The sequence below is a fragment of the Hordeum vulgare genome, chromosome 5H, assembly GCF_904849725.1.
Source record: "Hordeum vulgare subsp. vulgare chromosome 5H, MorexV3_pseudomolecules_assembly, whole genome shotgun sequence".
Lineage (NCBI taxonomy): Eukaryota > Viridiplantae > Streptophyta > Magnoliopsida > Poales > Poaceae > Hordeum > Hordeum vulgare.
This window is the reverse complement of record NC_058522.1, coordinates 28,913,214-28,926,509: the sequence shown is the minus strand read 5'-3', so window position 1 is coordinate 28,926,509 and position 13,296 is coordinate 28,913,214. Positions and strand designations below refer to the sequence as shown.

At 46.4% G+C, this 13,296-nt stretch overlaps 1 protein-coding gene across 2 annotated transcripts; it reads right to left on the bottom strand.

Annotated features, from left to right (window-relative positions):
- Nucleotides 1-3,563: 3,563 nt before the first annotated feature.
- LOC123452348 (serine/threonine-protein kinase tricornered-like) lies at nt 3,564-11,017 on the bottom strand. 2 transcript variants are annotated; one of them, XM_045128989.1, is made up of 16 exons: nt 10,376-11,017; nt 8,472-8,646; nt 8,298-8,381; nt 7,979-8,220; nt 7,671-7,908; nt 6,991-7,070; nt 6,829-6,913; nt 6,589-6,720; nt 6,403-6,516; nt 6,056-6,103; nt 5,799-5,883; nt 5,625-5,681; nt 5,276-5,289; nt 5,085-5,146; nt 4,947-5,035; nt 3,564-4,409 (listed from the first exon to the last, which is right to left on the bottom strand). In XM_045128989.1, the coding sequence occupies exons 1-16, from the start codon at nt 10,582-10,584 to the stop codon at nt 3,931-3,933; spliced, it is 2,193 nt and encodes a 730-aa protein (XP_044984924.1). In that variant the 5' UTR covers nt 10,585-11,017; the 3' UTR covers nt 3,564-3,930. The 2 variants fall into 2 exon arrangements, with proteins under 2 accessions (XP_044984924.1, XP_044984923.1); XM_045128988.1 differs by lacking the exon at nt 3,564-4,409 and having other exon boundaries at nt 4,852-5,537.
- Nucleotides 11,018-13,296: the final 2,279 nt, after the last annotated feature.

The window sequence follows — 13,296 nt, the reverse complement described above, 5'->3', positions numbered from 1 at the left end:
GGTAGAAGATGAAAATACGCAGATCTTGACACCTCACATTTGAATCATCTTGCCAGAATATCTGAAGTACAAATTTGCGAAAATGTTCTACCATACTCTGTGTGTGTTCCAGATTTGTATTGCATGCATTTTGCCTAACAGCTGCAGTTATAGATGTAATGATTTAGAACGAGCAATCGAACTACAGTACTGTTTTTCTTTAAAGAAAAACTGTAAGGAAAACCCCCCATCTATCTGCTCTTCATGGATTCGAACACGGCAGCTGCCCTTAAACCAGTATCATAGCACAATCACCACCAGACCAACTAAGCTCTTGTTAATATGCAGACATGCAGTTATCAGTACGACAATCCTTATTATCATTCTCATTATGTTTATCTAGCAAACATCATTATAGATCGCTAAGACAAAGACATGTCAAATACCTTGCAAATCTAGTATAATGTCATGAACTGAAACCAAGCTACGCCGAGTATTAGCTGCAGAAGAACAAAAATAAAAGATTCATGAATTTGCATTGAAGCATTAATAAGAAACAAAGAAAAAACTCGTCTCGTATGGCTTTACCTGTGGCCCTTATCCAATCTTGTAGGCAAACAAGAGCTTCAAGTGTCGTTGGGGCCATTCAACTTCGAAAATCTTGAGAGGACTCTCTTCCCTGTGCTGAAGGCGGACTAGGATGCCACCGAAGAAGCAGGGGCCGCCAAGATATCTGCGGCCATAATATCTTGCTCTTCTTCTTCATAGTCAATATCTTCTTCATCGGCCTCATCTTCCTCAAAATCAACCATAAGAGTGTCATGTGAACGTCCTGCTGAGTAAAGGACAGAAGTGTTAACATTGCAGTTAGATAATAACTTATCAACTCTTAAGTTGCATCCCTAGGAAAAGAAAGATTAAAAATGCTCACCATGATAAGCTTTGCAAATGTTTGTCGAAGAAGGAGACAACCCTGGAGGTGGTTGAGCCCTTCTCACTGTCGCAGCGGATATCAACGATGACCAGCGGATATCATGACAAGCAACTAGCTAGGTGCCTAGGTAGGTCACGCGACGCAGATGGAGCGGAGCGGTGACCAGGTGATCAATCTGGCTGCTCGCGAGGTCGGAGTCGCCGGTCGATGATGAGGTGGTCGAGCCACCAAGGCCATGCGTGAGCGGCGCAACGTCAGGACCGATGGACAGATGCAACCGAGCGAGGTGGAGGTGAGGCAATGCAGGATCTTGATCAAATGAGGGCGATGACGGCCGACGTAGAGCGACGGGCGGGCAGACACACGAATGATAACCGGGATGGGCCGCCGCGTCACACGAGGCCGCCAGGTCGAAGAAGAGGTCGGAGTCGCACAGTTGTGGGAATAGAGGCGCGCGGATGTCGTGACGGCTGTGGGCGACGTAAACCAATCTTAGATCGAAAAACCAAAACAGAAAACACCAATCAAAGCGACTGGCGAGAGAGAGAGAGAGAGAGAGAGAACTCGGATCAAAAGATCGAGGAAAAGACTCTCTAGAGCAGCCGGTAAACACGACCGGCGGACGAACCCTAGGTACGGGTGGCGCGGCCCCCGGCGGCGATCATGGAGGCCGACCGCCCCGGTGGCGGTGCGGAGCGGAAGCGGCGGTGGTGGCTAGAGTTTGGACCGGTTAGGTTGATACCATGTTAGAGGGGAATAAATGGATTGGTACGAAATATGATGGATGTTGTATTGAGGCACATAGACAAGTATATATAAGAATACACACTTGAAGGAAAGAAGTCTCTCCTAGAGATAAGGTAGGAGACGGGTTAAAAATCCTAAACTATTAAATACATTTACACCAAATATATATCTAAGACATATGGTCTTTGAGTTGGCAGAGATTATTGTTGGATTTGAGATCGCTTGATGTATGTCTTGGTACTCAATTTGCGAATTCCCGTGGTGACAATGGGGTAATCTATGCATAGGGGACAACAATTTCATGTTATGTTCACCGCTATATATGAACTTTGGAGTGATTTTTTGTTGCACATTGAGGGACGATCATATAATTCTATTATGTTAGCATTGTTGAGAAATTGTACTACTGAAGTATGAACCCTAGTCCTTATTTTCAAGCATTTATACAATATTTTGCTCGTTGATTGCCACTTGCTACCTTGCTATTTTTATATTTTCATATTACAAAAACATATATCCACTATCCATTCTACATTTGTATCACCATCTCTTTGCCAAACTAGTGCACCTATCCAATTCGCCATTGTATTGGGTGTGTTGAGGACACAAAAGATTTCTTGTATTTGATTGCATGTTGTTTGAGAGAGACCATCTTCATTCTACACCTCCCACGGTTTGATAAATCTTAGGTCATACACTTGAGAGAAAATTACTACTGCCCTACAAAATTCTACGCTTGAAGGCCCAACATGGTCTAGAAAAAATAAAGTTGTGTAGTAGACATAATGCTGCTGCCCGATGGGGTGACGCAGCAGTAGCTCGATGCTCGATCGATGGACGGGCGCATTGTACTATGGGACGATCTTCACATGACCTGTGGAGGCATGTGCAAGCGACTAGCTAGGTAGGCCACGCGGCACAGATGGAGCGGAGCGGTGACTAGGTGATCAATCTCGCTGTTTGCAAGGTCGGAGTCGCCGGTCGATGATGAGGTGGTGGAGCCACCAAGGCCACGCGTAAGCGGCACAACGTCAGGGCCGATGGACAAATGCAACCGAGCGAGGTGGAGGTGAGGCGATGCAGGATCCTGGTCAGATGAGGGCGATGAAGGCCGACGTAGAGCGACAGGCGGGCAGACGCACGAACGACGACCGGGATGGGCCGCCGCGTCACACGATGCCGCCAGGTCGAAGAAGAGGTTGGGTTCGCACAGTTATGAGAATAGAGGCGCGCGGCTGTCGACGACGGTGGTGGGCAACGTAAACCAATCTTAGATCGAAAAACTAAACAGAAAACGCCAATCAAAGCAACTGAAGAGAGAGAGAGAGAAAACTCAAATCAAAAGATCGAGGAAAAGATTCTCTAGAGCAATCGGTCAACACGACCGACGGACGAATCCTAGGTACGGGCGACGCGGCTCCCGGAGACGGTCAGGGAGGCCGACCGTCCCTGGGGCGGCGCAAAGCGGAAGCGGCAACGGTGGCTAGAGTTCGAACCGGTTAGACTGATACCATGTTAGAAGGGAATAAATGGATTGGTACGAAATATGGTGGATGTTGTATTGAAGCCCATGAACAAGTACATATAAGAATACACACTTGAAGGAAAGAAGTCTATCCTAAAGACAAGGTATGAGACGGTTACAAATCCTAAGCTATTAAATACATATACATCAAATATATATCTAAGACATATTGTCTTTGAGTTGGCAGAGATTATTGTTCGATCGCCGGTGCGATCGAACTTCGTGGCCTCCGCATCTTCTCTTTTACTGATTTTTCTTTTTTGCAGGGTCCTTTTTCTTTTACTGAAATTAACCTAAGAGGCCACATTTCTTTACACAAAAGAAGTATACACATTTTTTTCTCTTTACGCATATAAACCGATCACATGTCATGAGAGATGAAATGGAAGTATAATACACAGCAACTTACTTTAGGCAGCACGACCTCTTTACATACGCTTTAGATGGCCACGACACAAGACTAAATGCAAATGTAGACATTTCAAACCCCCAGCTTAATTAGCTGGTTAGCTAGAACAGATACAAAGCCATTAGCTATGAAAGCAGCCCCTGCCTGCCTATAGGAACGAACCCAAGTATACATATCTTCCCATTGGCGCCCGAGAATCTTAGATCTCGCGCAAGGAAGAAGACACAAAAAGAATCAATCAAATCCGTCAGGAATGGTTCATGCGGCGTGGTCGATCGTACGTACGTACGTACTACAGTGTATAGCAACCGACGAGACGAGTCGATCGCAGCTGGGCTAGCGCGTGGCGTAGAGCTGGGCGAGCTCCCTGACGGCGTCGTCCTCGCCGCCGGCGCGGAGGTCGGCGGCGTTGTCGAGCATCCACAGCAGGTGGTCGAACAGCACGACCTCGCACCTCACGGCCACCACCGGCTCCTTGGCCTTGCCACCCCTCGCGTCGCCGCCGCCGGCGGCGTCGTCGGCGTCGTCGATGAGCGCGGCGATGAGCGGGTGGCGGAGGTGCCTGGCGCTGATGACGTACCGCCGGCGCGAGCCGCCCACGAACACCACCGCCGACGCCGCCTCGCCGTCCTCTCCGGCTACGACGTCGTCCCTGGCGGACATGGAGCGGAGGTTGCTGTAGGAGCTGGAGGAGGAGGAGGAGGACCGCCTGCTCCCCGCCCGCGACAGGCTCTTGCACCTGCGCAGCACCACGCTCCTCAGCCTGTCCATCCCATGCACGCGCGCGCGCACGCACGCACTGGGAAGTGGAGGATCTGCGGGCCGATCGAGAGCGAGCGAGGTTAATTAGGTGCAGAGGGAGGGGAGGGTGGCACGTCGCGGGGGGGCAGGCAAGTGAGGTAGCCCATCAGTGCTCTCACCGCACTTGCATTGCATGGGGGTTGGCCTAGTTGTTGATGGGAGTGCACATGTAGGTAGGCCTTGACCTGCATCGAACATTTGATGCGCTGCTGAGTGGATCGAGTTGTTGGTCACTAATTAGTAGTGCAGCGTGTGTTTAGTGGCAATTAATTAAGGGCTAAGCGTGGTTGCTAAGAAACCCAAAGATAGCGCAGACGATGATCGCGTAAAAGCAGTTCTTTCTGCTCCAAGCGACCGGATTTCCTTTCAGGTACACAAGCCACTCTTGCTGCTCAAGGACATGCATAACCATGCATGCGTTAGCAGTGCATCCACATGAAAACGTTGCTGCGGATATGGACTCGAGAACAGTTTATAGCTATATAGACGGCAAAGTGAACATTCTTTTACAGGGTATCCTTGGTGGTACAAAGTTGCTCGTTCCTCGGAACTTAACTTCTTTACGTTGTCGCAAATCTCACGACTGGAATGCGGGAATGCAGATTTCTGCGCCCAAAAAAACCTGGCAGCATAGCATGACATGTTCCAGCGAAAGAAACGAACCCCGTCCCTGCACAGGATCCATCCATCCATCCATGAATTTACAACAGATAGCCTGGCTCTCTGTATGTCGACCAAACCTGCTCAGGATCTTGGATTCGTCGGGAAGGAAATGAGAAAATGAGGTAACAATGTACAGGATGTGTGCTCCAACATACAAAATCACTTGGAGCACCTCAAACGGCTTGTTCGAAAGCAAATTCTGGGGACCTATAGATACTCTTAAGATTTGCCCTTCAAAATAGCCGCTTCAGCAGCAGACTGCCGTCCATCCATATGCAAAGGACCAGATTCTGTGGGCGCTTTTCTGTTTTCGTTTACAGGAGACGGGTACCAGAAAACACACACCTGTTATCTATGCTGTGCTTGGGAATCTTCGGAGGAGATGCTGGAGTGGGGTGAGGGGCTCTCAGGCAACTCTAGCGGTGGCGGCAATAGGCCCAAAAAACTGCTTTCAGGTTGATCGTCACTTTCGGCACACTCTGTACAGATGTCAGTGGATGAAGCATAAATATTAGTGACAATGACAGACCCAATATCTTCCGAGAGTAAGGACCCGGAAAAATTACCAAATAATGATTTGATGGTTGGTCGTTTTGGCTTGTTATTCTTCTTCTTTAATTCAGCTGCAAAGCCAGACAAGAAAATCACGAGTTATGTATTGTGCTAAAAAATATGTCCAAGCCACTCTTTGCGAGGAACACGGTGAGAAACAGGTGAGCAGGAAAGGAAATATATCCAACCTATTCCTGGAAGTTCAGGATCGTTCACTATTTCAAAGTTCTTGTAAGTGTAACCAACAAAATTCATGTCCTTGGAAGAAAGCATCTGCATGAAAGAACATTGGCTCAGGACCTAGGAAATGCTCTGAAGGGATCAAAATTTAATGCTAAGTGCAGTAACATTTCAACGAAAACATGCACTAAAAATGGTCTGAAGGTCTTCTGACAACGCAGAACACCAAAATGATATGCATTCCATTGATCTTTGTAATAAGTACCTTTCTCCAAGGACCTGCCTTTGATGAAGTTTGCATGGAAGGCGCGGTCTGGAACAAACACCAGATGCACAACAGTCAGCACACATTGAATAGAACAGAATACAAGAACTTAGATAATACTATTGCACCGGCCAGTGTACCATTTCTGGCCACCTCAAAGTACATTTTCTTCATAATATAAGCTAAACAGGAAGCATAAACCCACACCATAAATCCTAAAGTAAATCCTCTATTTGCTCTGCTCTATGCTGCCCCTAACTGATCTCAGTTGCTCATGCTGATAACCTATCGGGGTAACTACTTGAGAACTACATGCTAGCCTAAGTAGCCTGAGAATAATAACTCACCTCCTCAAAGTTCTCAAAATTTTGGGTGTCCAACTCATCAATAACTTCAGGTATGAAAGCTGCTTCCATCTGATATAACTTTTCCCATTCAACACTTCTAAACCATGGATGAGCCTGTAGGAAGGATGATGAATGACTAAAAATTCAAAACTCAAAGTAGAAACAATTAATCTGAACGATTTTCACCTTTATCTCATGTGCTCCTTTCATCCCAAGTCTCTGATCCACATTACATAATAGCTTATTAATTAGATCTTTAGCTTCTGGCGAAAGTCTGGCCTCTTCAGGAAATTTAAGATGGCTCCTCCAATTTACAATCTGCACAATTGGGCCCACTCAGTGGTAACAAGAATTCACATACCAAAGCACGATTCTTATGGAAGTGCCTGGCACCATAATTGATGTAAAACCACCATTCAAATTTACCTTCCTACATGTTGACATTGGATCTTCAGAATAAAATGGTGGGTAACCCACAAGCATCTCATACATAATGGCCCCAAGTGACCACCTATAAAATGTAAATGTGAGAAAGAAAACATCATAATTTAGACATGCATTGCACAAGTTAAGAAGAACAAAACTAACCAGTCACATTCCATTCCATATCCTTTCTTCAATAGGACTTCCGGAGCAATGTAATCAGGTGTACCGACAGTTGAATAAGCCTGAAATTCCAGGAAACAACATATATAAATGAATGCAGAGCCAAGGCAGTGATATCATGTAAAATATTACAGAGCCAGAGCAATGGTGGCGCACAGACAGTTAAGACACATCAGCTATTGGGTGTTAAACAAATGGCCACTTTATTGTCTGCTTAGAAACTTCGTTTAAACATTCTATCATTTAAATATATTTCATATGCTAATGGAACACATTGGAGAAATTCATTTCCATGTTAGGCTGTATAAAATTTTCACCGTGTAATGCCACAGGTTCAAATGAAAAATATGCATTAAAATCTTCGAATGGTTTTTCATCACTCATGCAGTATGTTTCACGTTGAGAACGCCTGGAAATTCTTGACTTATTATAGCCGCATTGAATGGGATGCTTACTATTCTGCAAGAAATGTTCATGTGCAAAATATTGGACCTAGAACTCCCTACTAGGGGATGCATACGAATTAAGCAGCACATGGCTAGATGGCAGGAACCAATGTATTAGTCTACTGGACAGTACTCTTAGTCAACGTTTGAGTTACAGTAACCACCACACAAGTTATAAGTGGAATGTTTCTACATTCATGCAAGTATATAACTTACCAACATTCGGCGATTCTTCTGCCAATGCAATAGTTGTTCCTGTTGTGTTCGCCTGGGAACAGCAGTGCTACTTAATGGCTTATCACCATCTGCCGATGGATTGGTGATATTTCCCGCTGCACTGTCAAGTTCAGTGAGATTTGGAAAGCTGCTACTGTCTAGAGGCTTGCATAGGCCGAAATCTGAAAGCTTCAGATGGCCAGTTCGATCTAACAATAAATTGTCAGGCTTGATATCCCTGAAAAGATGTAAGAAAGAGTTAGTTGCAAGTTGCAGTTACTATACAGTTTATGGTGTTAATCTATTACCTATGAATATAGTTATGCTTGTGAATGGATTCGATTGCTAGTATTGTTTCTGCAACATAAAACGAAGACTCATCCTCTGTAAGTGTATCCTTGCGCATGAGCAGAGTCATCATGTCACCACCAGGAAGGTACTCCATAACAAGGTACAGAAACTCATCATCTTGGAATGAGCAGTAGAGCTTAACTATATAAGCACTGTCAACTTCTGCGAGGAGGTTCCTTTCAGCTCTCACATGCTCAACCTAGAAATAACACGTTAGAAAATAGAACATTTTGCGACAAAACCTGATTTAATACTCAGTAAGCAAACATGAAGTACCTGGCCTCTTCGTAACATTTCAGACTTCTTGAGCTTTTTCATTGCATATACATTGGATGTAGCTTTTTCTCTACAAAGTCTCACCTGTAGAATATCAGTACAAAGCAGAGGTAAGCAGTAGCAAAGTACAGCAAACAAAGATTTCCTCGAGAAATAGAAAAGAGCCTTTATCACCTCCCCAAAAGCACCTCTCCCAATAATGGTCAGCAATTCAAAATCATCAACGCCCATTTTGTGCCTCCTTAGGCGCATGTATTCTGTCTCCTTTTTCTCTAAATCCTTCAGGATACTGTTTTGCTCCTCTTCAGATACATCAGCATCAGCAAGCTTCTTCTCCAGCATCCAACGCCTACAACATAACTACATATTAAGATGCAGTGATGGATGGCACGAAACAAGAAGTCAAGAACAAACACTCAATGGCATGCAAACCAAACTTAGACACAAAACCAATATAAAGCGGTTTCGCCAGCAGGTCACAAGAGAATAAATGCATACAAGCCCAAACTATGGCAATAAAGCTTCTGTGAACAGCCTTTGTGCGCTTTACGCTAGAGATTTTCTGTTGCATGCCATCTTCCTTTACCAACTTTGAGCCTGGTTCCTAAAATTGACAGTATCATAACGCATTGCTTTCATCAAGTACAATAGCTTGTATAGGCATTGTGTGAAAGAACAATTAAGACATATATACAGCAACATTTATATTGAATGCTTCATAGTTCAATTAATACATGCAATTATTACAGAACACGTGTGTAAACTTTGTTGTAGAACACACCAACAGCAATTAGGTCAATCAGCGTACCAGATTTTCGTCCAAAACAGGAGGTGATGAACCATTTACCAGCTTCCACACTATTTTGGTCTAAGTGGCACACCTACCTTGCCTACTTCAACCCTATTTTTACTCCATAGCACTACAGCTATACACACCAACTTCTGTGTTGCTATGCAGTGCAGCTTTATCTTGACGCAGAGTCTTTGCGTATATATACAGTACTCCCTCCGTAAAGAAATATAAGAGCATTTAGGTCATTAAAGTAGTGATCCAAACACTCTTATATTTCTTTACAGAGGGAGTAATATTTATTCTGAATGTTTCTTGGTCCAATTAAGCCTAGTACATGGACATTGATTTACCGGTATCACTTATGGTAACCTTATTATTATAGAGCACTTATGTAAACTCTGTTGTAGAGCACACCAGCAACGATTAGGTCAATCGGCGCATTAAATTTTGGTCCAAAAAAGGAAGTGCTTCGCCATTACCAGCTTCCACCCTATCTTGCTCCAAGTAACGCGCCACTTTACTAAACAGAACTACAGCCATGCATATCAACTTCTGCAATGCCATGCAGTGCGGCGCTATCTTTAGTTATCCCACATTTTTTAATCATTGTCCCACCAGAATCCTAGCAATGTTATGCTACCACCAAGGGAGCACATAAACTAAATGCACAGCCATAGAATAGCAAGAATACACCTATCGTCCAAAATTAGGCGGCGGCGGCGGTCACATGCCATGCAGCACATCCAAAATTAGATATCTGCATCATAAGCACCAGGCGCATACACTAGAACGGTAACGCCAGTACGGCATTCAATTGTCAACCGCAACGGCTAGTCTGCGAGTTGCGAAGTCAGTAGCACGACGCCACCATGACGCAGCCAGCTTAGAAGAGCCTTCGACACAGATCATGACAAACTAATGGAAGGCGCAACGGATCGACTAAACAGGGTGCCAGTTCATGGTTGCTGATCTGATGCTGCTGCATCAGGACACCCACGGGATCCCAACCCAACTCACACACATCCGCCATTGTGAACTGAAGTCAGCATAATTCCACCATGACGCAGCCAGCTTGAAAGAGAGACAGTGATCACGAGTGCCCACACAGGACACCGGGTTCGAGGCTGCTGCCTACTGATCTGGTACCTCCTCACCGGGACACCCGGGGATGAAGCCCAGCTCACGCGCATTGCCAATTCAACGCCGGAATGCAGCAGGCGATCCACCAGAGGAGGCCGCGTGATCCGCGGGAACGGGCAGGGAGGTGAGGGAGCGAGGTACTGACCTCTCCTTGCGCTCCTGGAGCGACCTCATCTGCGCCTTGTAGTGGTTCTCGATGCACTGCTTGGCGGCCTCCACCTTCTGCCTGGTGGCGCTGGAGAGCACGGCGTCGTCGTCGTCGTCGTCCCCGGCCATCTCGGCGCCGGGCGGCGACGTGCCCGGCCTGGCCCTGTCCTTGTGCAGCTTCTGCAGCCAGCTCCGGGCGGAGTCCATCGGCGGGCGGCGGGGCGGATCGGGGGATCAGTCAGGGTGGCGCGACTAGGCCCGCCATTGTGGGCGCGGAGGTGGGGGCCGATTCGCGCGGGATCTCCGGATCTGGTGGGGATGGTGGTGGGGGTAGGGTTGGGTTGGGTTTGGACCTGTGCGCGCGCGCGGCGGGGGTGCGGGCGCAGGAGCACGAGCTCCGCGCCGATTCGAATCCGGTGGGGGGGATAGGAAATTCGTCAAGTGGGCGCGCGGTGGCAGGCACAGGTGGTGGCGGAGTTGTTCTATTCCGCTTCGATTCGGTGGGGCTGGGGATGCGGGAGGCGCGCCGGGGAGAGGCGGCGCGGGCACCACCGGAACCCCGCCGCCGATTGCTTTACGGCTTTGTTTTACTGCTTCGTTGGAAGGAGAGAGGGAGTGGGGGGAGGTGGTGGGGTTGAAGGCTTGGGAGGGCGCGCGGTTTGTTTGCTTTTTTTCTACCAAAGACCCTGCCAATGCCGAGTTTGTTTTAAGAAGTGCAATAACACAGTGATTAACTAAAGAAAATGCTCCTACCGTTAAATGACCGGGGGTAATCTGCCCAGCGCGCCGGCCCAGATTTTCGGCCGGCCGCGCGCGGGCAGCAGGATCCACCAACCCCGCATCGTCCGTACCGTTGAATCCGCATGCAACATTTTTCTTCCTATGCAGCAAAATTTCGATGTCATGCAGCAAACTTTTCAACGGTTGCAACAAAAAACAAAAATTATAGCAAAAAAAATATCTACGTGATCGTAGCAAAAAAACGAAGTTGATGATACGTGGTAGCAAAAGCCAAACGCCGGTTGTAACAAAAATTTACATGACGTGTATGCAACTTTTTAGTAAACGGTTGCAGCAAAACATGATGCCGTTGTAGCAAAAGGTAAAAAACATCGATTGTAACAAAAAATCCGACGAACTAGAGTTGCAACCAAATTTATATGCAACTTTTTTTACTGAGACAAAATATAGTAAAAAACGCTTGCAGCAAAAATAATGCAGGTTGCAACATTTTTAGACGAAAAATGTTGCATCCATTGACCGAAGAAACGCGCGGCTGGGAAAAATGTTGCAAGGCCCGCGCGCTAGGGGGTGACCAACGCGTCGGTCCGATCGGCGCGCGGGTGGGAAACGGTTCTTTAAATGTCTCTGATTTAGTACAAGTACAAGGACGATACTTCATGTGTTCTAATAAAGTTAATATAAAATTAAGTCACTTAATTTGAGACGAAGGAAATAGATGGCAAAAAAGAAGATTAATCATAATATTTATCTTTCAAAGATTCATTGAGAAGGACAGTTGTCAAGTCTCTTTGCATGTCTTATCGAAAAAAAGGACCTAATGATTATTCATTTGCTGGGATCGGATGTAAAAAAACTCCACCTATGTTGCCTCGCCATAGCCGGTCTTAAACCCGGATTAAAAAAGGGTTATGATAGACTTAACGAGTTAGAGTTAAAACTCAGCCACTTTTATGATGGAACTTAAAAGACCAAATAACTAGCCATGGACACAGGTGCATGTAACTTGTTATCTGTACCTCAAAACAATGAGGTGGTTGCGAGATCTTATGGATTTTAGCTCTTGCCTACCCTATTTTTTTGGAACTAAAGGCTTTGTTGTTGTTGTTGTTGTTAAAATTACAAGTAAACTGTTGTAGATATGGATTTGAAGAAAAAGGGTTTTCCCCGTTTTGTACTAGAAAGCAACCAACACCGATACAACCAACGATAGGTGCTGGCGTGGAAACAGGACAATCATGTCCAAAAGAAACGAGAGAAAAATACAAAAGAAACAAATGTCGACAACCGCGAATCAACAAAAACGGAGAAGCCTTGCGGATGTTGCGCCCATCGAAGACCTCCCACCAAGCTCCTAGACTCTGAAGCACTGGTACCAATCAACACCTCCAAGAAGGGAAGCAACGATGACGATGTTGTTGCCAAGGGTTTCCCCCAGTACTCGGCGAGGAGAAGGAAAGGGTAGCCCCCGATGCCCTTTACGAAGGTCCGAAGACACCCTCAGGCACCACCGCATCGATGTCGGCCAGGCAGACAGGGATTTCTCCCGGTCCCAACCTTCCCTGCGGACGCGCGGGATCCTACCACCATACCGATCACCACCTCGCGCCAACATAATCTAGAAGCTTCTCGCGTCGTCTCACCGATGCTAATACGTGAGGCCTGAAGAAAAGAGACGAACCCATGCCGGAAACCAAGAGTGGCAACACTGTAGACACGCGGGAGGGACCGACCTCTACCACCGAGGTAGTAGTCGATCAGGCGCAACAGCAAAGGCTATTGGAAATATGCCCTAGAGGCAATAATAAAATAGTTATTATTATATTTCCTTGTTCAAAATAATCATTTATTATCCATGCTAGAATTGTATTGATTGGAAACTCAAATACATGTGTGGATACATAGACAACACACTATCCCTAGGTCATTGATCAAAGATGGTCAACCCTAGAGGGGGCACCACCCTAACTTGGGTTGCAAGCCACCCCTTGGGCCGCCGTCCCCCTAGGGTGGGAACCCTAGGGCGCATCCCCTCTTCCCTTCCCCCTATATATATATATGGGGAGAGAGGGCTGCAACACACCTGTGCCACGTTGCATCCCTGTCTCTCCATAGATCAGTTTTCTCCACTATATCGGTTCTGGTATTGCTTGGCGGAGCCGTGCCAGAACAACTCCA